This window comes from Musca domestica, unplaced genomic scaffold (assembly GCF_030504385.1).
Source record: "Musca domestica strain aabys unplaced genomic scaffold, Musca_domestica.polishedcontigs.V.1.1 35, whole genome shotgun sequence".
Lineage (NCBI taxonomy): Eukaryota > Metazoa > Arthropoda > Insecta > Diptera > Muscidae > Musca > Musca domestica.
The window spans coordinates 9,283,350-9,306,357 of NW_026712315.1; the positions used below are offsets into that span (position 1 = coordinate 9,283,350).

Genomic DNA, 23,008 nt, shown 5'->3' on the forward strand with positions numbered 1-23,008 from the left:
CAACAACGGGAATGATAGCAAAAAGCTGTAGATGGGCAATTTATTCATAAGAGCAGCATAAATATATAGATACTTGCTGACCCGGTCGGCGTTGCCGGGCCGTACTTTTAGACTTTAATGCATATATTTTAAAGCATAATAAATCATAGATCTGAATTTATAAATTTTGTTATAAATTTTGGTTTCCTCGAAATATTGGTTTCCCATATATGAAAGTATATATGGATCTTTTTAGCCGGCCGAGCTGAGTCTATCTATTGGAGATGCTCGCATAATATTTATGGGTTAAAATGGTCCAAAAACAGAAAAAATTCCTGATTTTGCAGTTGCTCTACAGGTCGCAATTATTGACCAATCGACGCGTAAGTTAGCATGAGGCTAGAGCTTAGAGCTAGACAGAAGCCTTCCAATTTTGATGGTCATCGGGTAATATTTAGTGGATGAAATAGACCATAACATTAGTGTTAAATAAAAGTCAAATTTTCCATGAAACCGCGAATATTATTAACCCCGGCGAAATCACAAATAGATGAACAGGTCAATTCTGACCGTTACGTAGATCGGATATATATAACGAAATATATACAATGTGTAAATAAAAAATAAGAAATGTTAGCTAGAATGCCTACATCTCTAGAATGGCTGGACCCGTTTTTACCATTTTTTATTAATTCAGGATGCCCTCTTTGCATTAAAGTATAAAATCGCATAAAAAGATGCCAATAATGATATCAATATAGATTTTGTAGTATTTTATGACATTTTTTTATTTTTTTTCCTATTTTTTATCGCATGCGATTTTTTCAATTTGACTTAAAATATTGAAGTGTATACTCCGTAATCTTTTTTTCACCTTACAACACAGGTTGGGGATATTATATACAGATTGCAATTATCGTCCTATCCTCACGAAATTTTCACAAGGGTAGGGTTAGGCTCAGAACGGCTGGTCCTATTGTTTTCAAAGATGGGGTTGAAATGGACCAACAACTACAAATGTTCCTGATTTGTACCCAAACCCAAATGACACAAAATCTCGCATGAAGTTAGAGTTTAGGACAGCGGGTAGAATGGACCACTACGTTTGTGTGAAAAAAATACCAGCATTACTTAATGGCGATATCCGAAATACACAAAAGGTGAACTTCTGGCATTGTTATGCTCATTTCTTAGTATATTATAACGAATATAATTTATAGATGAGACTAAATTTCGAGATACTGAGGGGCCTTTTGCATTTGGAGATGATCGCAAAATAAATAGGGGTTCAAATTAATTGAAATTGTAACCAATCGACACGGAATTTTGCATGAGAAGAGAGTTGAGGACAGGGAAGAAGTCTAGCATTTTGGATGACCATTGGATTACATTTAGCTGTAAAATAGACCTCAACAACTAATAGCACGACGGAGTGCGTAAATATTGGGCAAATGTCTCTTGTCAAAAAGCTAAGGGTAATATCTGGGCATTGCTCCGTAACATAATTTCAAAAGCGCAATCTTCCAAAACGGATTTCGACATAAGAGGGCTTCAAACATATTGCAGTTTTTAGAGTATCACATGGTCGGCTCCGCACGACTATAGCCTTTACTTACTTGTTCTTATATTTTATTGAATGAAAACAAAAAATATCGAAAATAGCAGCAAATTTTAGAATGAGTTTAGACATGTTCGAATTGGTCACCTTTTGCACGAATTATGGCCTTCAAACGGCCAATGAAACCGTCACACGCTTCCCGAATGTTGCTCTACGGTATTTTGGTCCATTCCCGGCGAAGCGCTTGCTTGAAGTGATCGACACTTTGGTATTTTTTAGAGCCAACCTCGCTTTCCAAAATACTCCAAACACAATAGTCCAACGGATTGGTATCCGAGATTTTGGTGGCCATTGTGCGCTGGAAATAAAGCGAGGAACCTCATTTTGTAACCATTCTTGGGTGGGGCGTGCTGAGTGTGATGGTTCTGAGTCCTGTTGAAATGTCCAAGGTCTGCGGCCAAAATGTTCGTATGCCCAAGGCTTTAATACACCCTCCAGAATATTTTCGCGATAATATTCGGAATTTATACTGATGTCACGGTTGATTAATTCGAGCGGAGAGCGACCATCCGATGTTATGGCGGCCCACACCATCACCATCACCATGGCCGGCGCTTGAGTTATGGTGGCCAACCGAAGGTGCACATTTTCAAACTGTTGGACAACGAATGTTTTCTCATCGGAGAAAACCAAATTCGGCAGTTCACCACTTTCGGTCAAGCGAAGCAACTCTTTAGCTCCTTTGAGTCTATTTTCTTTCTGATGGGGTGTAAGTTCTTGCACTTTTTGGAATTCCAATGGCTTTACCTCGACCTAATTTTTCAATATTTGCCGAATGGAATATTGCGATATGTTCAGCTCTCGAGCCATTTTTCGGCCACTGCGACGCGGGTTTCGACAAAGTCGCTTCCTTACTTTTCGGCTACGCTACCAGTATCACGGTGGTACTAGACACAAAAGATTTATTCACATTTAAATGCTGGAGTGCTCTAACGATAGCAACTTGTGGTTTTCCAGCCAAATATAAAGAAATCACACTATCACGCTTGAATTCAATCACAATTAACTTTTTTTTGGAAAATTCTCACAAAAATGCTTTTGTATGCTTGTAAACAATATAATGAGCTGTCACTGAAATAATTTTAACAGCTGTCGGACGAGTGGCTTAGATATGACAGCAGTCTGAATTTGGTTGCTTTTTTTTCATCTCACACTGTAGATGGGGAAATTATTCATAAGAGCAGAGCAGGGCATATATATATAAATAATGGCTCTTCTAATTAAAAAATGCCCAATACGATTGAAAACAAAACATTTGAATTCTAAAACTGATAAAAGTGCCATATTATCCTGGAAAGATATCTTAGAAAGATCTACGAAATTTGTCAAAGGCATTCGAAAGTATTGTGAAGGGATCAATGTGGTCAAAAACTTGATAAATTTGAAGCCAACATTAAATGTCTACCTTTACAAAGTACAATTTTCTTTCCCATATCTATTATTTCCTATTCTCTGGACCGACTACATTATTATAATATAATTATTTGATATATTCCAGAACTTCAAGAATGTAAAAATGTTTACTACGATAACCGATTATCTCTCAATGACATCGAAAAAAATTACAAAACAAAGGGATTAATGCAGGTTATGGAAGAGAACAATTATTTTACTTTTAAAATGAATTTGCCTGTTGCACAAACTCAAAATAATGCAACAGACAAATATTCGGTGATTTTTCTCTCGTGATTGTGAAACCTATACCTAAGTATAATTGTGGTTTGAATTATGTACATGCCTATATTCTAAAGAATTATAGCAATACAATATTAAATTCGAATATTATTTTTATTTATTGCCCTTTTATAACTAAATAAAATTGGCGGAAGATATCCAAGTCCTTTACACTCCCACAAATGTTCCTTCGAAAAATGGTATAAAATCATCATTTATTATGGCATAATAGAATGGATGATTGGCATTGAAATCAAATATCGGCAAAGAGGAACGCAGATAGACATCAGCAGCTATAAAAACAAGGCAATATGTTTGGTATAATATATATTTTCAGGGTTAAAAATTATTATTAATTACCTGCCACGGCAGCAGCCTTTGTACCCTCCTCATTGACTTCAATTGAAGCTTGATGGATTACCTCGGAAAGTGCCAGAGGTCCTGGCGACTTTAACATGTTTCCAAATTCGCCGCTGGAAAACATTTTCTCCATACCCATCTGTAATGGAAATATTTTTATAGTAACACTGTGAGACAATTTTATGTTTTCAATAATAAAAAATGCAGCAGCATTGTTAAAAGGTCAAAAATCGGGCGAGGCCGACTATATGATACCCTACACCACAATTCATAATAGAAAGCTACCCGAATTTATGTAAGGTATATCATACCAAACTTTGTTAAATCGATTTAGATTTCTACGAATTTTGATTGAGGCTATAGAGTGCATGATATGACACCGGGAAGTATTATATTAAAGCAAGTAAAAAAGCAGTAAGTTCGGCCGGGCCGATCTTTGACTATCCTTCACCATTTGGAATAAATTTGAAAATTAAAAATACCGAATAAAGCCCTTATGTTGGGGTCTATACGAAGACGTGTACCTGCATAGGCAACTCTTGTCATAAACCATTACAATATTCAAACACGAAACTTGAAAGAAAAAATCGTCCGAATTATGCAGGTAAAATCATAAAAATACTGAATATAGGGAGGTACGGTTATATCGGGGCTCTACGAAGCCATGGACCTGCTTAGGAAATTTTCTTTCACAGGCTGTAGTACCTATTAGAAACTTCCTATACGTAATTTCAAACAATTTCGGTGAATATTTTATCTAAAATCTTCAAAATACCGAGGATAGGGAGGTGGGGCCTATACGAAGACCTGCGATGAATAATGTTGCTAAAATCATCAAAGTACTAAATATTGGGAGGTACCGTTATATGGAGGCTGCACGAAGACGAGGGGCCGGCAAAAGCAATTTTTTGTCATAAGCTGTAGTACCCATTACGAATTCTAAATACGAAATTTGAGACAACTTCGGTGAAAATTGTCGTCAAAATATCGAATATCGGCAGGTACCGTTGTAGGTGAGCTATACGATATCGCGGACCTATATAGACATTTCTCTTCCAAGAGGCGAAGAGCTATGACAGAACTTCTAACATGGATTTCTAGACATTTCCATTAAAAAATGTAGCTAAAATCATTAATATACCGAATGTAGGGAGGTACTGCTAAATGGGAGATATACGATATAGTAAACCTATATAGACAATAGTCTTACAGGGGGTAAAGTACTCAGAAGGAATTCATTTTGTGAATTTTCAGACATTTTAATTGAAAAATTTGGCTAAAATAAAAAAATAAAAACTTGTAGAGTGCATATTACGCATGTTAAACATAGTATGGGAGCTATAGCTATATCTGAACCGATTTTCACTAAATTTGAAGTTCTTGATTCTAGAATGAATTCGGTAAGGTGTGCCAAAATACAGGTCATTTGGACTTATATTAGCCATTTTGTGCACAATTAACCCGAAATCGGTTGAAGCTGTATATGGGAGCTATATCTAAATCTGATCCGATTATCACCAATTTGGTCGTCTTTGGACCAAACAAATATTGTTTGGAAAATTTCATCCCGATCCGGCAGTAATTTTGTTCAAAAAAATAAATGGACAGTCGGACGCACAGACATCCAAAAATCAACCCTGGCAGTAATTCTATGAAGATTCTCAAAAGTAATTATGGGTCTACTTCGCTTCCTTCTCCATCAGACATTAACCAACCGACTTTAACCAAATTTAATATACTTTCTTCTAGGCTCAATTCGTTCGCAAAATGTCATACCTGCAATAAATTCGTAGTTAGTCTATGAAAATTCATGGACAGACGGACGAAAGAACGGACGGACATCCATAAATCGACTCATAAAGTGATTCTATGAGGACCCTCAAAAGAAACTATGGATCTACCTCGTTTTCTACTTCACGTTACATACAAATGCGCAAAGATATAAAACCGTGAGACCACAGTGTGTTGTAGGGTATAAATAGAAGGCAAGTGTATGGGCATGATTAAAGTTTATATCTCAAAGTAACCTAAAGACAAAAGAATGGTTTGAGATTTTTTTTAAACACCATTGGAACCTTTGCTCTACTTCCTGAATCTGCAGAATTTTGCCCGTAATAATTATTTGAATTTCATAGTGTAATTATAGTCTCATTAATACCATGCTTACCTTTTTGAGAACATCGCTTAGCTTGATCTTAAATTCAGCTTTGAATTTCGGCAAATGTACATCTAGGCTCATCGAATATTTGACATTTCTGGAAATTATGTCGGCTAATTTCAAATTTGTTAATTTCTTTAAAATTTTCGATAGCCCATCAATGGCATTGGGAAGTATGATCAACATCGATAGATTCGAATCTTTGTAGGGCAAGAGCAATGCCGATGATTCCAGTTCATCAATGAAACCAAATTTAAATTGCGATCGTACTTTCATCATTTGCACTTTTGTAAAATGTTTTGAATCCATGTAGAAATAATTCTCTGTGGTTGATTCCTGAGGAAATGCTGTGGCCCATTTGCCTTTGAAATGAATTGCACTTAAAATATACAATTTGGTAAATGGGGTGATATTGTCCTCGGATATTAGGTTTTCAATCATATTATCTGTTTTCGAGGCAATCCAATCGTTAATGATTTTTGTGGCATTTTTCGTTTTTGTGAAATCTATATTTTCAGCTGTTGTATAGAAATTTTGGGAGAGCAGATCATTGTAATTTTTATTAAGTTCTTCATTTTGCTTGACATAGATTTTATTGGCAATTTTCAATGTCACTCCTTGTTGATATGTGGCCAATAATGTATGGTAGTTGGAGGCAAGATTTTGAATATTCATATCGGGAAAATTAAGACCCCTTTCCAATTCTTGGGCGGTTTTGCCTTCAGCACCCAATCGCAGCATTGCTAAACAGGCCTGAATGGCAAAGGGAGATAAGATATGATTTTCTTGCTCATTTCTTGATAGCTGTATTTCATTGAAAATTTTCCTGCCAAATTGTGATAGGGCAGTTTTGAAGGTAGTATTGGAATGTGTGCTCATTGGAGTAGGCCAGCTTATGGCCAAAACAGCAACAAATAATGGAATCTTAACTGCAAACAAATGTTTTTTTTTTAATTCCCGTTTTGAATACGATATATTTTTTTGTGGTTACCTACTAATTGACTTACCCCACATGTTGCTTTTTCAGTTGAGAAACTCAAAATATCTCTCTCAAATTGATTAATTGCGAAGAATATCGTTTATGACAGTCATCATTTTTTGTTGTACAGTCAAACTATGTTAAAAAGATTTCGACCTTTTAAAATGGTCAAAATCAAAATCAAGAGGAATTCTTATCTAGTGGAAAGTATATCTTTTATAACCTCCACCATACAAAGTAGAAGGGTATATTAAGTTCATCATTCCGTTTGTAACTTATCGAAATAATAATTTTGGACATAACAAAGGTATATATTCTTGATCAGCGTAAAATTCTAAGACTATTTAGCCCTGTCCGTCCGTCCGTCGGTTGTAATCGCGCTACAGTCAAAACGAATTAAGATAGGAAAGTAAAATTTTGCACAGATCTGTCTTTTGTCTGTCAGGCAGGTCAAGTTCGAAGATGGCCTATATCGGTCAACGATATCGTATAGCCCACATATAACGGTACCCTCCGATATCCGGCATTGGGATGATTTTACCCACATTTTTAAATGTAATTGTCTGAAATTCTACACAAGGAGTTCTTTATGAGTACTTTACCCCCTGAAGGATAATTGTCTTTAAAGGTCCACGATATCGTATAGCACGCATATAACAAAAAAACACACCCCCCCATTATTCGGTATTTCGATGATTTTTTCATGGAGTTGTCTAAAAAAAACTACACAAGGAGTTCGTTGTGACTACTTTATCCCCTGAAAGAGAATTATATATATCGGTCCAGGACATCGCATAGCCCCCCATAAAGCGCTACCACCCGATATTCGGTATTTTGATGATTTTAGCCACATTTTTCAATGGAATAGTCTGAAATTCTACGGAAGGAGTTCCTTGTGAGTAATTTATCCCCTAGAAGAGAAGAATTGTTTATATAGGTCTACGATATCGTATAGCCCCTATATAACAGAACCCCCTGATATTCAGTATTTTAACGATTTAAGCCACATTTTCAATGGAATTGTTCGAAAATTCTCACAAGAAGTTCATTGTGACTATTTCACCCCCTCGAAGAGAATTATCTATATCGGTTCAGGATATCGTATAGTCCCCCGATATTCGGTATTTTGATGATTTTAGCCACATTTTTAAAGAAATTGTTCAGTATAGCGCCCATATAACGGTACCCCCAGATAGACGGTATTTTCATAATTTTTGCGGCATTTTTCACCGGAGTTGTTTCAAATTTCTTATATAAAGTTCGGAACACTTACTACAATCTATGACACAAATTATTTATGCAGGATTACGTCTTCGTAAAGCTCCCATATAATGGTTTTCATTCGAGCGGTATTTTCCGAAGAAATTTTTTTGAAATCATTTAAGTTTCTTCCAAATGGTGGATGGTATAACAAGTTCAACCCGGCCGAACTTAGCTGCTTTTTTACATGTTTTTATTGCAACAAACCTTGTGTATTCGGTTATCTGAAATTGAATAGAGAAAACAATTCCAAAATAGTGGTTGCTAACAGCCCGTGTTCACTGTATATTTCAGAATTTGTTTAGAACATTTGTTGTTATTTTTATTATTTATGTTATACAAACAAGTTTGAAATATAGATGAGTATTGTTTTATTTTTATGCCTAACAACGGATGATAGTGTGCAGCCATACTTTCAATACAGATGCGGAGAATTGCATTTCGTAGAAAAAGTGTTTATGTTTTGTTATTATTTCTTAACCGTACTTAAAACAATATGGATTAAAGTAAATAATGGGGATTTTTTGGCGAACGTAAATCCCCTCTGTTTAAGACGAAACACTTGTGTAAATACAATATTTAACGCCGAAAACATAAAAGCAACTGGAAGAATGAGCCAGAACGCAATACTAAGTTAAAAAAAATATATAAGCAAATCACTCAATATTTTTGCATTGGGAATTTTCCAAACCCATTATTAGACTAGACGATTAAATTCAAGAATTTTCCATAATTACAGAAATAAGTTAGAAAACATTAAGTTCAGCCGGGCCGAACTTTTAATACCCTTCACCTTAGTGTAAAGGAAACATTTTTATATACAATTATCTGTATTCAAGCGTGTTTCACTATAAACTTCATATATTCATGTATCAAATTTCATTTCATGTCATTTTTAGCCTATGGCCACTTTATTAATTCAAGTCTTAATACTAACATAGGTTAAATGACCTTAACTAACTATGCATTTGTACAACGCCTACTTTACGTTAACAGAAAGTGTCACAACAAGTTTGTGATCACAACAAGCTACATTATGCCTTATGGCTAGAACTTAAATTATGCCCCGAAAAATAGAATAATATAAAAAAGGGCTATGAAAATCTTACGAACTAGATAGGAAAAATTAAAACTAAATATTTACAATACACTTAAAACTACTTAACCTAACTTAAGTGAGTTGGGCGGTGTTGTACACCAGTCTACTCCAGTCCGAGGATAAAAATCTTCTATGGTAGAATAGAAGACCTTCATCCCCGTGGAGTAAGCCCAGCTCGTTCAGCCTGTAAAGGGCGGCTGCAGCAGATGCTTCCGAGCTCGTAGCTGGTCCGCATCTTCTAAGCACCTCAACGATGCTATTGTCTATGAACTGGCATTTGTCGAAGAATGCCAGTCCAGTCTTAGTCATAAAGACATCTATTCCATCTATCTGCGCCCTATCGCAGATAGATCTGCAAGAACGGCTCCTATAGGACCCATCTGGCAATTGGAGGGGCCGGAGGCCCAGACAAGAGGAAAGTATTTTTCTTTCCCACAACCTTAGCCTTTCCATCTGATGTGACGAAATGTTAAACCAGACAGGGAAAGCATAGGCGACGATAGGTTTGATCACCTGCCGGTAGATCAAAAGCCTAACATCGTGGAAAAGAGATTCAAGATTCGACTATATCCGAAATATAGACCCTTAGCCCTAGTCAGGACGTAGTCTATATACCGAATATGGTCGAACCTCTCCTGAAATATAACACCTAAGTATTTCAACTCAGCTGAAACTGGAACCTGCTCAGAACCTATTCTAAGAACCGGCTGAAACCTTCTAAAATTAGGGTATACTATGCCTGGCCGACCAAGGAAGGCCGTAGCACAACATTTCACTACATTCAACTTTAGGCGCCATGTAACGAAGTACCGATGGAGGGCATCGAGGTACTCGTTAACGCGCCTATTAACCGACCTAGGAAGCGGACCGGAAAAGGCTAAAAGGACATCATCGGCATAGGTCAGGAGAAGACCACCAGGAGGAGGAGCCGGGATGTCACAAGAAAAGATGTTATATAACATCGGGCCAAGAAGCGAACCTTGAGGAACACTGCCAACACAGGGCGGCGACTAGAGAGTCCCTCACCCACTTTAATCCTGAAGAATCGATCCCTAAGAAAACTAGCGACCATTCTACAGAATTGTCTGTCAAAGCCAAACGATTGGAATCGAAAGCCCTGGCGATATCTAGGGAGTCGGCTATAATTCCGTGCTTCCTATCGAAGCCTTTCCCAACGAAGCTACTAAAAGCCGTTAAGGCATGGGTCGTGGAGAGACCAGACCTAAAACGAACCTGACAATCCCGTAGAATTCTCCTATCTTCTACGGTTCTTCTAATCCTTGCCAGAATAAAGGATTCGAGTAACTTTCCAAACGGCGATATGAGGGAAATAGGCCTGTAGTTACCACACTGAGAGGGATCAGAACCCCGCTTCAGTATGGGAACCATCTTGGCCTCCTTCCAAGCCGTAGGAAAGTACCCTAAATTCAGACAATGATTAAAGAGAATTGTCAAAAAGGACAGAATTACATTTCCTGCCCTTTTCAAAGCTACATCGGGAATTTGGTACATAACGCAGGATTTACGGGCTGGTCGGCGTGAAAGCGCAAAACCAACCTTCCTGGGATAGACAAACCCGCTATCTTCCCTGCACCTGGTCCGCCAACTCATGTATCAAACAAGTAGGCAAAAGCTATAGTCGTGCAGGGCCGACCATGTGATACCTTACAACACTACAAAATGTTAGAAGCCTCCTTATGTCCAAATCCACGCTTTCGCTTATGAAATTGTATCACTGATCACTGCCTAGATATCACCCTTAGCATTTTGACCAGGGACATTTGTCGTGCTGTTAGTTGTTGTTGTCCATTTTACAGTTAAATATAATTCAATGGTCATCCCGTCATATGGTCATATGGTACCTCCCCCACGAAAGGTCGAAATTTTGAATATCCATTGAGCTCATAAAACGCTAAATTAATATCCGATTCCATTTAGACTTGGCACATCTGAATATTTTTATTAACACAATATCTGTAAAAAAAAACAGTAGAGATCGGACCATTCCCTCTGGTACCGTCCCCACAAAGGGTCAAAGGTTTGAATAACGAAAACGTTTATAAAATCCAAAATAAGCCTCAAATTCTTTTTATATTTCACACATCCCATTATTTCCACTAACAAAAGATCTGATTTGAAGATGAGATATATCGGTCCACTCCTTCTCGTACCTCCAAAGGCTGAAAGGCTGAAAATTTTAAATAATCACGAAGCTCATAAAAATCGAAATTAACATCCAATTCCATTCATGACTTGGTATATCTCAATATTTCCATCAACTCAAGATCTGCTATAAAGTTGGTAAAGATCGGACCATTTCTTTTGCTACCTGCCCATAGGGTTCAAGAAAAACAAAACGATCAAAGAAAGCGAAATTAGCATTCAATACTCTTCAAATTTCACACATACAAACATTTTTGATAATACCCTATCTGCTGTGCAGATGATATGTATCTGTGAACTCCTTCTTGTATCCCACTCACAAAGGGTCACAATTTTTAATACTTTTATCTGTAATAACTTGCGAAACAAGTTAGCCATTCTTTACAACTTGCTATATCTAAATATATCTCTCTTTCGGAATCGGAACTCTTTTGTTATTTATGTACAAGTTAGTTTTAATAATACATAGCGATTAGTGATTAGGTGCTACACTGTAAAATATATATTTTTTAGAAATTACACTCAAATTATTTTTTTAACAAGAATACATATAAAATTAAAAACCCACAAATGTCCCCTCGAACAGACGAACGTTGTCGGCATTAATGATGGTGTAATAAAACGGATGATCGGCATTGAACATAATCGAGTGGATACCACCACCATCTCGTGTCGTTATTGTAAGTCCTGCAAATAAATAGAAAATATTGAATGATAACATATATTTCGAAAAAGAAAGATAGGTGCTTTAGGAGGTCTCTATATATTCGAATTCGAATTCAAGATACAGTTCTCTGTTGTATTGTCTACACGCTGTAACGTTTAGAAGGCTTCCTCAGGTACTATTTTAAGTTAAAATTAAATAGAACAGAACTTCGATGGGCCAAAAAAGAAAAGGCACATTTTTTTAAGTGCCGCACAATAGACGTTTTTTTGATGGCCACACATTAACTTCTGTTGTCAATTTTTAATAACATCATTCCTACAGCTACGAATCGCATACCATGTTATTTGATAGTGAAAAAATATTCCTCCTCGGAGTAACGGCGTTAGACTCTCGTTATCTCTCTCGTTTTTCTGAGTTTTTTTCTTTCCATGTATTTTTGTGAACAACATTTATTATCCGATTGAGATAAAATTTTCCAAACAATACTTGTTTGGCAAACGGACAAACCCTATTGAAGTTTTTGATAATCGGTTGAAATTTAGATATAGCTCCGGAAATATCTTAAACCGATTTCGGGATAATTTTGCACCAAATATCAGCTAAAAGGACCGGTATTTTTGGCACTTTCAACAAAATTTAGCCTAAAAGCAAGGCTGTTAAAATCGGTTCCGATATAGCTATAGCTATTAGGTATACGTTTCACCCGATTTGTTGTTAAAGTATTTCAAATGCGTAGTATGCACTCCACAACAATGATATTTGATATTGGGGATCAGATGCCCCTCGAAAATACCTCTGCCAAATTTTATCGAGATCGGTTCTGATTTTTTTATAGCTTCGATATACATCTTCATCCGATTTTACTGTTATTGCTCACCATATATATATGTAATATCAGCCCAAATTGAAAATATTTTTTATATTCAACCGAATTTTAACATTTGGTGAAACTGGGTCCGATATATCTATTGCTCCAATAAATATTTTTCAATATAATCCCCATTGAAGTCAAAGCATGCGCTATACAGCTATGTTATTTGGATCACAGTTAGTATGATCTACTTCATATAGACTCCCAATATAAACTTTGTTGTTACGGAAGAGTCAAGTTTGCTTGAAATCTCAAATGACATATTGTCAAATTTGTGCCAAAATGAGATCTGCTTCGAAAATGAAAAGTAGCTGTACGCAATTTTTGTACCCAAAACAAAAAGGTTTAACATTATGTGTAAACACCAAACCGTGAAATGTTTAAATAACATATGTTAATAAAAAAAAATTAAATAATACAATTAAAAAAAAAAAAACAGGATCAATCGAAAAAATGTTCATTTTCTTAAAAATGAAAAAGGCTATCCACAAACAAACAGTAGATTTCTCAAGATAAAAAAATAAAGGACCTGTATATCTTTCCAGGACATCGGATCCGAAAATGTTCTCTTTCGGATTATTTAGAAGCTCTTCCGTGTGAAATATTATTGTTTACCAAACAAGAAAGAAATAAATCAATAACTTTCTTGACACGAACATTGAAATTTTAAGAAATAAAATTCAAAGACATCGTGTACACAAATTGTGGATACAAAAAATATGAGCACCACCTGAAAAAATATAGGGGATTAAAAAAAAAAACAAGTAAAAAATACCCTCCACTATTTGGAACGAATTTGGCAATTTTCAACAAAATAAAATCCATTAAAAATTCTGTTAAAATCTTAAAAATACACGAATCTACAAGTCTCAAGTAAACGACGACGTGGTCCTGCATAGGCAACTTTGTCATAAGCTATTACAATATTCAAATGCGAAACTTGAAAAAAATCGGTCAACAATGTAGCTAAAATCACCAATATAGGGAGGTACTATTATATGGTGGCTATACCAAAATGTAGACCTGCACAGACCATTTTCTGCCTTAGTCTGTAGTACCCATTACGAACTTAAAATACCAAATTTGAAACAATTCCGGTGAATAATATCGTTAAAATCATAAAACTACCGAATAACGGGAGGTACCGTTATATGGGGGCCTTACGAAGACGTGGACCTGCAGAGACAATCTGCTGTCATATGCTGTAGTATCCATTACGAACTTCAACTACCAAATTTTAAACATTTCCAGTGAGTAATGTTGCTAAAATCAACAAAGTACCGAATATCGGGAGGTACTGGTATGTGGGGCTATACGAAGCCGTAGACCCACACAGACAATATTCTGTCATAGGCCGAGTACCCATTACGAACTTCAAATACCAAATTTGAAACGATTCCGGTGAATAATGTCGCTAAAATCATCAAAATACAGAATATCCGCCGGTACCGTTATGTGGAGAAATACCAAAACGTGGACCTACATGAGCCATTTTCAATATCAGGAATGACAAACTTAATATATCCTTCATACTATGGTGGAAGATACGCAAACATATGGGCCACAGAACTTGGACATTCCAACATGACTCACACTATCGCACTCAGCACGTGACAGCCAATAATGGTTACCAAATGAGATTCCTCGCTTCATTTCCAGCGCACTATGGCCACCAAAATCGGGAGTATTTTGGAATGCAATGTTGACACTAAAAAATACCAAAGTGTCGATCACCTCAAGCAAGCACTTTGCCGGAAATGGGCCATAATACCGCAGAGCAACATTCGTAGCGTAGCCCGACTTCAAGGAAGTGGACGGAAGAAAACAGCAACATCAGCAGAAATGGTTCGAAAGTAAAGTGACAGTAGCCCAAAAATGACTTGTGACCTTAACATATCGCAATATTCAATTCGACAAATATTGAAAAATGAGCTCCGGGTAAAACTATTGATATTCCAAAAAGAATTTTGGAATTGATATTCCAAAGAAAATTTAAATAACCTTAGGGAGGCCATTTGTGAAAAAGAATCGCTAAAGTTCTTGGTGTGTATATCTTGCAGAAATACCTTCGAGGAAGTCTGGTATTAAATGTAAAGCTTTGCGGAGATATTCTCCTTCAATTCGTGTTCACTTCTTTGAAATTTACTCACCCGTTGCAGCCGCAGCTTCTGTTCCCTTTTCATCGACTTCGATGAATGCCTTGTGAATTACGTTCGATATCTGCATTGGTTCGGCTGAGTCTAACATTCGTCCGAATTCTCCAGAATTAAACATTTTGTTCATGCCAAGCTGAGAATAATAATAAAAAATGTTAAATATATAAGTATAAATAAAAACCAATAATATTTTGCAAAAATCAACTCCTTTATAAAATCAAATTTCCAACTCACCTTCATAAGAACATCCTTTAACTCCACCTCGAATTCTGTCTTAAATTTCGGCAAATAAATATGAACATAGGTGCGGTCCATCATTTGATTGGTAATATTTTCAAAGGGAATGTGTTTAAGTCTCTCTTGCAAATCAGCCAAACCATCCATGGAATCGGGTAGGAGGATAAGCATAGAAAGATCTGAGTTTTTATAAGGTAAACGCAAGGCTGTCATATTCAACTCCGGGAATATATTATAATATGAAAGTTCTCTCTTATACATCATAGGAATTTTTAAGGCCTTGTTAGACCTATTCAAGAAAAAATCTTGAGGACTCGTTGCCTCCTTGTGGAACTCTGATTCCCATTCACCCTTAAAGTGTATGGCACTTAGCAAAAATATTCTCATATCCGAGTTTAACATCTGGGGAGAGACCATATTTCGAATTGCCCCACCCGTGCTATGCTCCACCCACTTGTTTATGGCAGAGGCAGCAAATTCACCTTTCGTAAAATCCATGTTTTCCACGGAAGCAAGGAAATTCTGGATCAATGTTTTGTTAAAATCCTCTTTCACTTTGTAATTTTCCATGACATAGATTTTATTGGCCACATTGAGTACTGAGTTATTTGCATATTTTTCCAACAGTTCATGATACTTATCAGCTACACTTCCCAAGTATTTTCCCACAGTATTTAAATTGGCATCCATTTCCACGGAGGTCTGACCCTCCGCCCCCATACGGGTCATTGTGAGACAAGTTTGTATCGAGAACGGTGAAAAGAAAATACTTTTTCCGGGATTTCCAGTGGCCAGTTCACCATAAAGTTTTCCACCAAACACATACAAACTGTTGAGAAAATCTGCCCGGGTAAATTCCTGTTTCACATCGTTGACATGTACAAAATTATCCGAGGAATTCGATGCTTTCGCGTGGGAACGTATGGTCAATAGAATGGGTACAGTTATTACCACAGCTATTGCAAGTAAACTTAAAGTTACCGTTATTGTGATGCACAGGCACGACATCTTGCCTGACTTTCCAAAAGCGTTTTGGCAAGCAAAGTTCGAGACGTTGCAAATTGCAATGTTTCGAAATATTTAATTTTTTCTCTTCTTTTAAAATGTGTGGTAATTAATCTTCCACCTGTCCAAAAGACTGAAACACTGAAAAGTAATTACGCCTTATTTTCTTGAAATCGCAAAAAAAAAGCTGTGTGTTTTCCCAATGTATGACTGACTATTGACTTCTTCTTTGGGATTTCTTGACAAAATTACTGTGTTGATGAGAGAAATTTGCAAAAGGTAAGTCGGCAATTTAAAACGACACTTTGCCTTTAACAATTGTTCAAACAATACCAGTATTAAGGTAAATAAATTGCTGAAGTTGAGACATTAAATTTCCGAAGCAAAATTTAATTATTTATATAACGTCTCACTTCATCAGCAAATGATCAGCAAGAGATCCCCCACTTCGTATACAGGTGACCTAATAGGTCCAAATTTCGAATCATATGTTAGCTTAGCTTTCATTGTCAACTCGTTCTAGAATTGTTGCGGAAATTAAAGCGACGCGTTTGAGAGCATATGCCCATTTTACAAACATATACACATATGCGTATTTATTTTCTGTCTATGACTAATTTTTGATACCAAAGAAAGTTTAAGTTGAGTTTAGGATACATGACTACTTTAGTTTAAGATCACCCAAGGCTGACTCTTATCCAATTTTTTTTTTTTATTTAAGTGCAAAATCCCAGAAATCTCATCTCATCTCAACCCCTGCATCAAGAAAGGCCCCAATTCAAAATTGCAACGTACCACGATCGCACAGTATTAACTATATAAGAATTTGAGCCTTTTTGTACACCTCGTACATTCTTTAAAAACATACGTTTATTAATCTGATGGTCCTTGAAGATATATTCTTTAATATTTACACGTTTATTGTCCTGGTGGTCCTTGATAAGTTTTAAAGAATCTACGTTTATTAATCTGATGGCCCTGAGAGTTTTTTCTTAAAAAAATCCCCGTCCGTAAAGAAAAATTCTCTAAAAGAGAATTTATTAATCAGATGGTTCTTGAAGAGATATTCTTTAAAAAATCCAGGATCTGCTGGTCCTTGAAAATTATTCCTTGAAAAATCCACGTTTATTGATCTAATGGTCTGTGAACAGATATTCTTTAAAAAGTCCGCATTTATTGAACTGATGGTCCTTGAAGATATATTTTTAAAAAATTTTATTTATTCTTGAAGAGAATTTATTATTCTTGAAGAGATATTCTTTAAAAAATCGGGAGTATTGATCTGATGGTTCTTGAAAATTATTCTATGAAAAATCCACGCTTATTGATCCGATGCCGCTTGAAGAAGAAGATGCCGCTTGAAAATTCTTTCAAAATCCACGTTTATTGATATATTTATTGATATGAAAATCTACATTTATTGATCTGATGGTCCTTGAAGAGATATTCTTTACAAAATCTACATTTATTGATCTGACGGTCCTTGAAGAGATATTCTTTACAAAATCCACGTTTATGGAGCTGATGATCCTTGAAAAGATATTCCATAAAAAATCCAAGTTTATTGATCTGAAAGACCTTGAAGATATAGTCTTTAAAAAATCCACGTTTATTGATCTGAAAGTCCTTGAAGAGATATTTTTTAAAAAATCCAGGTTTTTTAATCTGATTGTTCTTTAAGGGGCATTTCTTAAAAGTACTGGTTTTTCAAACTGATAGTCCTTGGAGAGATGTTCTTTAAAAAATTCACGTTTATTGATTTGTTGGTGTTTGAAGAAATTTTTTTTTAACCCACGTACCTGGAGAGTTTTGACCTGTAAGAGCTCTTCAATGGTTGGAAGACTTGTGACAGCTTTTCTATAGATAAAGTGAAAGGTCTCTAATAGTCCTACTATAATTCTAAAAATCATTTTCTCTCTACATCTACAATTTTTGCACCGAGAGCGACTACAATTTCCCATTCGCTAAGTACAAATGTCGTACGTATATATTAAAAAATAAACCTACCCACAAGGGAAGATCACAAGGTATTCTCATAGAAGATCGAAAGGTTTTCCCATAAAAGAGCAGAAGAAGTTCTTCTAATAGAAAGCCAGAAGGCCTTCTCCTAGAAGGTCAGAAGATCTTCAAATAGCAGACCAAAAGGTCTATTCATAGAAGTGCACAAGGTCTTTCGAACAAAAAAATATCAAGAAGACCAGAAAGTCTTCTCATATACAACCAAAAGATCTTCTCATAGAAGACCAAAATATCTTCTCATAGAAGACCAAAACGTCTTCTCATAGAAGACCAAAATCTCTTCTCACTGAAGACCACAAGAACATCTCATAAAAGACCACAAGATCTTCTCATAGAAGACCACAAGGTATGCACACAGGAGACCATAAGGTCTTCTCATAGAAGACCACAAGTTCTTCTCATAGAAGACCACAAGGTATTCACATAGGAGCCCATAAGGTCTTCTCACAGAAGACCAGAAGGTCTTCTCACAGAAGACCAGAAGGTCTTCTCAAAGAAGACCAGAAGGTCTTCTCACAGAAGACCAGAAGGCCTTCTCCCAGAAGACCACAAGGTATGCACATAGGAGCCCATAAGGTCTTCTCACAGAAGACCAGAAGGTCTTCTCACAGAAGACTAGAAGGTCTTCCCACAGAAGACCAGAAGGTCTTCTCACAGAAGACCAGAAGGTCTTCTCACAGAAGACCAGAAGGTCTTCTCACAGAAGACCAGAAGGTCTTCTCACAGAAGACCAGAAGGTCTTCTCATAGAAGACCAGAAGGTCTTCTCATAGAAGACCAGAAGGTCTTCTCATAGAAGACCAGAAGGTCTTCTCATAGAAGACCAGAAGGTCTTCTGATAGAAGACCAGAAGGTCTTCTCATAGAAGACTACAAGGTCTTCTCGAAGACACCAGAAGGTCTTTTGGTAGAAGACCAGAAAGAATTCTAATAGAAGACCTGAAGGTCTTCCTATAGAAGGCCAGGAGGTCTTCTCATAGAAGACCTGAAGGTCTTCCTATAGAGGGCCAGGAGGTCTTCTCATAGAAAACCTGAATGTCTTCCTATAGAAGGCCAGGAGGTCTTCCTATAGAAGGCCAGAAGTTCTTCTCCTAGAAGCCAGAAGGACTTCTCATGAAAGGAACAAAGCTTCTTCTCCTAAGAGAAAAACGACAGTTCTGCTCCTAGAAGAGCAGAAATTCTGCTCAAAGATGTCTTCGAGGTCGAAGAATAGAATCCTGGAATTTCTTCCATTCGAAGCCTAGATGATGTTGACTACGTATTCTGGCTTGATTGACTTAGATACATGCTAATGTGAATACAAATAAATTAATTTTTTTAATGTTCCATATTTTTATTTTTTTTATTTTTTTTTTCCTAAAAGTTCGCTTGTGATCCTTGGAAGAATATTATGCCGTCCGAGTTTACAATCATATAGAAAAATCCATGGTCAACAATAAATCTTTGAATAATTTCAGGAGCTGCAGCACGCATCATACCAAGACCGATTACGCCTGGAGTAAGAAAAAAATGGACCCAATATTCAATCACATTTATATAGGAGATATCTTGGCTCTTTTAGTTCCATCTCAACTTTTAGCTCCATATCACTTACCTGTTGCGGCTGCAGCTTCGGTACCCTTTTCATTGACTTCAATAAATGCCTTGTGGATGATTTTTGACACTTCAAAGTTTTCGGGTGATTTCAGTATTTTTCCAAATTCTGCATCCCTGGAAAACATACGTTCCATGCCTAGCTGTAAGAATTCCGCACTCAATTTAATTGAAATGTATGTATATTCTGCCGAAATCGTACAGAACCGTTATAACAGCGAAATTCAAAAATTCCGAATTCGCTTCAAACCCATGCAAGCTATAAAGACTTTAGTAGAGTAAAAAATTGGAACTTTTGAATTTCGTCGTTATAATTATATGTTATAAACAACGTAATTTTAAATATTTTCGACTGATTTCACATATTTACCCTTTTCAAAACGTCACTCAATTCAATTTCGTATTCAGTTTTAAACTTTGGCATTTCCACCATTACCGTGGTTGAAAACATTTCCTCTCTCAGTTCTTTCAAAGAAAACGTTTTCAATTTGCTTCTCAATTCACCCAAACCTGTACGAGAATTTGGCAAAATTACTATCATCGAAAGATCTGAGTTCTTGTAGGGCATTTGCAAAACCGTGGCATCCAATTTGGATATGTCTCCAAAGTAAAACCTTCCCTTCAGATGCATCATATCCACATTAACGCTGTTCGCCTCGTCCACATAGAATTTTTGTTGCCTGGTGGCATGTTCGGGAAAAGCTTGGGCCCATTCTCCCTTGAAATAAATTGCATTCAACAGCACCATGCGGGTCTTTTCATTCAAGTCCTTGGCCGTGATGAGGTTCTTAATTAAATTATTCGTTCTCTGTGCCACCCATGAGTTCATTGTCCGTGCTGCCATAATATTTTGTGTAAAATTCAAGTTTTCCGCCGATGTTAAAAATTTGTTCGCCAACAAGTTATTCAATGTCTCCTGGACCTCAAAATCTTCCATAATGTACATTTTATTGGCCATCTGCAGAATATTACTATTTTCGTATTTTGAGAGGATTTTGTGAAAGTTGTTGACTAAATCCTGCTGATTGTTAAATTTCATATTTAAGCCAGTGTCGATTTCAGCCGCTGTTGGACCTTCAGCACCCATGCGAACCATAGCCAGACAGGTCTCAATTGAGAAGGGAGAAAATATGATGTTTTTATCAGTTCCTATCTTTGCCAATTTTGAGTACAGCTTGGCGCCAAAGTTTTCCAAAGCTTTGAAGAAATTAACATTTGAGGTAGAATCATTGGGGGTGGTAGTTGGGCTAGCCAAGGTGATGGTTATTATCAAAGCGAAAATGACTACCCTTAAGGTAGTACTAACTGAAATGGGAATAATAGAGCAAATAGAGTTAGGTTTTAGAAGAGAATAGTCTTATCTTTCTTAGTCCGGGAGTTTATTTGGTATTATACCCCCAGCCATATGGCTTCAGAGGGTATATATTATTTGATACAGCCAAAACGTGCCTCATCAAAAAAAAAAAAAAAAAAAAAAAAAAAGGTTTTATACCTTAGATCTCTTTGGACAAAATACGTTTCAGGACATTTGGAGTTGATCTAGCGATGTCCGTCTGATAACTTCCGAAGGGAGTATCCGACTTGGTAAAAACTACATCGTAATATTTTTGTCAAACTTAGATCGAGTTCGGAGATGGGCAGTATCGTTCCACTTCATCTGGTACCTCCCACACAAAAGGCCGACATTTTCAAAGAAAATAATTTTCTGCACAGAGAGAGCAAGGATAATCCGATTTTGCTCCAACTTTGCAAATCCTAATATTTGCATCAGTTCTAGGTCAGGTGCGAAAATAGACATTATGGGGAAACCACTCCTTTTGTTTTCATTCATTTTAATAAAAATGTCAATATTATTTTTGTAAATATACACACCCACCAATACTTACCGCTCATATTGGACGATACTAAATCAATTTGTTGGTTATTTACAAATAAATATAATACGACTTAGATTCAAGCTTATCAGCACCACTCAGACCGAATAAGTAATTTTTAGTTTACAATGATCTGATCTGGCAGTGAGCCAGACGCGCAGACTGCTGAAGTAACGAAACCAAAATAATGAACAAATAAACAGATGCTTCATGACATCGGTACTTCACATTTAATTCATTATCACATTTTTAAGATGAAATTTTCTGTGAAAAGTCTTCAGAACACAAAATAAACACAACAAGGTTATCAACAAAAAATATTTTCAAACTAAAAAGATTTGTGTATTTTATTAATTGAAGATTTATGAAAATAATTTTGACAATCTTTTGTTTGTGTTGTGTTTTTGCATCTAATAGTGTCCAAGTAAAACGAGTGCATTGCTGCAAGACAGTAAATACTACAGCTATTTTCTCTGAAATATACTGAACTTACAGGGAACTATTTTATGTGGAACTTTTCTCCCTCTGAACACTACAAAAATATCCAAAGGCAGACAACTCCCTTCGAAAATTCACTGGAGTATTTAAAAGAAGTTTAAATCTGCCAAAATCGTTCTATCACACTTATACAGGGTGAGATAAAAAAAACTGCATCAAAGTCAAACGCCATAATTTTTACATTTTTATACCCTACAACACTATGTGTTGGGGGTATTATAAGTTTGATTGGGCCAAAAATTATGTAACACCACGAAATATTGATTTCCCACATAGGAAAGTATATATGGATCTTCCTATCTCGCCGAGCTGAGTCGATCTAGCTATGTATGTCCGTCCGTCGTTCCGTCTGTCCTCCTGTCCATGTTAATTTGTAATCACTCTACAGATCGCAATTATTGTCCGATCCTCACGAAATTAAAAATGGGGGTGGGGTTATGGAATAGAACCCTATTTCTTTTGGTGATGATCGCATAATATTTAGGGGTTGAAATGGACCAAAAACTGAAAAATTTCCTGATTTTGTAGTTGATCTACAGGTCACCATTATAGATAAATCGAAGCGAAAGTTAGAATGGGGCTAGAGCTTTGGGCTGGACAGAAGCCTTCCAATTTTGAAGGTCATCGGGTAACATTTAGTGGTTGAAATAGACCATAGCAATTGTGTTAAATAAAAGTCAAATTTTCCATTAAACCGCGAATATTTTTAATGCCGGCGAAATCACAAATAGACGAACAGGTCAATTCTGACCGTTACGTAGATGCCGATAGTAAAAATATCGGATATATATAGCGAAAAA

General features: G+C 36.3%; 2 protein-coding genes across 4 annotated transcripts; both read right to left on the reverse strand.

Moving 5' to 3' along the window:
- Positions 1–3,407: 3,407 nt before the first annotated feature.
- Positions 3,408–6,942, reverse strand: LOC131803895 (antitrypsin-like). 3 transcript variants are annotated; one of them, XM_059125770.1, is made up of 4 exons: positions 6,797–6,942; positions 5,799–6,718; positions 3,632–3,770; positions 3,408–3,564 (listed from the first exon to the last, which is right to left on the reverse strand). In XM_059125770.1, the coding sequence occupies exons 1-4, from the start codon at positions 6,801–6,803 to the stop codon at positions 3,440–3,442; spliced, it is 1,191 nt and encodes a 396-aa protein (XP_058981753.1). In that variant the 5' UTR covers positions 6,804–6,942; the 3' UTR covers positions 3,408–3,439. The 3 variants fall into 3 exon arrangements, with proteins under 3 accessions (XP_058981753.1, XP_058981755.1, XP_058981754.1); XM_059125772.1 differs by having other exon boundaries at positions 5,799–6,307; positions 6,797–6,889; XM_059125771.1 differs by having other exon boundaries at positions 6,781–6,877.
- A 4,893-nt stretch (positions 6,943–11,835) lies between these two features.
- On the reverse strand, positions 11,836–21,887 carry LOC101896910 (uncharacterized). The gene is made up of 7 exons (XM_011291865.3): positions 21,723–21,887; positions 20,207–21,141; positions 19,838–19,979; positions 19,606–19,736; positions 15,219–16,292; positions 14,979–15,117; positions 11,836–11,977 (listed from the first exon to the last, which is right to left on the reverse strand). The coding sequence occupies exons 1-7, from the start codon at positions 21,727–21,729 to the stop codon at positions 11,847–11,849; spliced, it is 2,559 nt and encodes an 852-aa protein (XP_011290167.2). The 5' UTR covers positions 21,730–21,887; the 3' UTR covers positions 11,836–11,846.
- Positions 21,888–23,008: the final 1,121 nt, after the last annotated feature.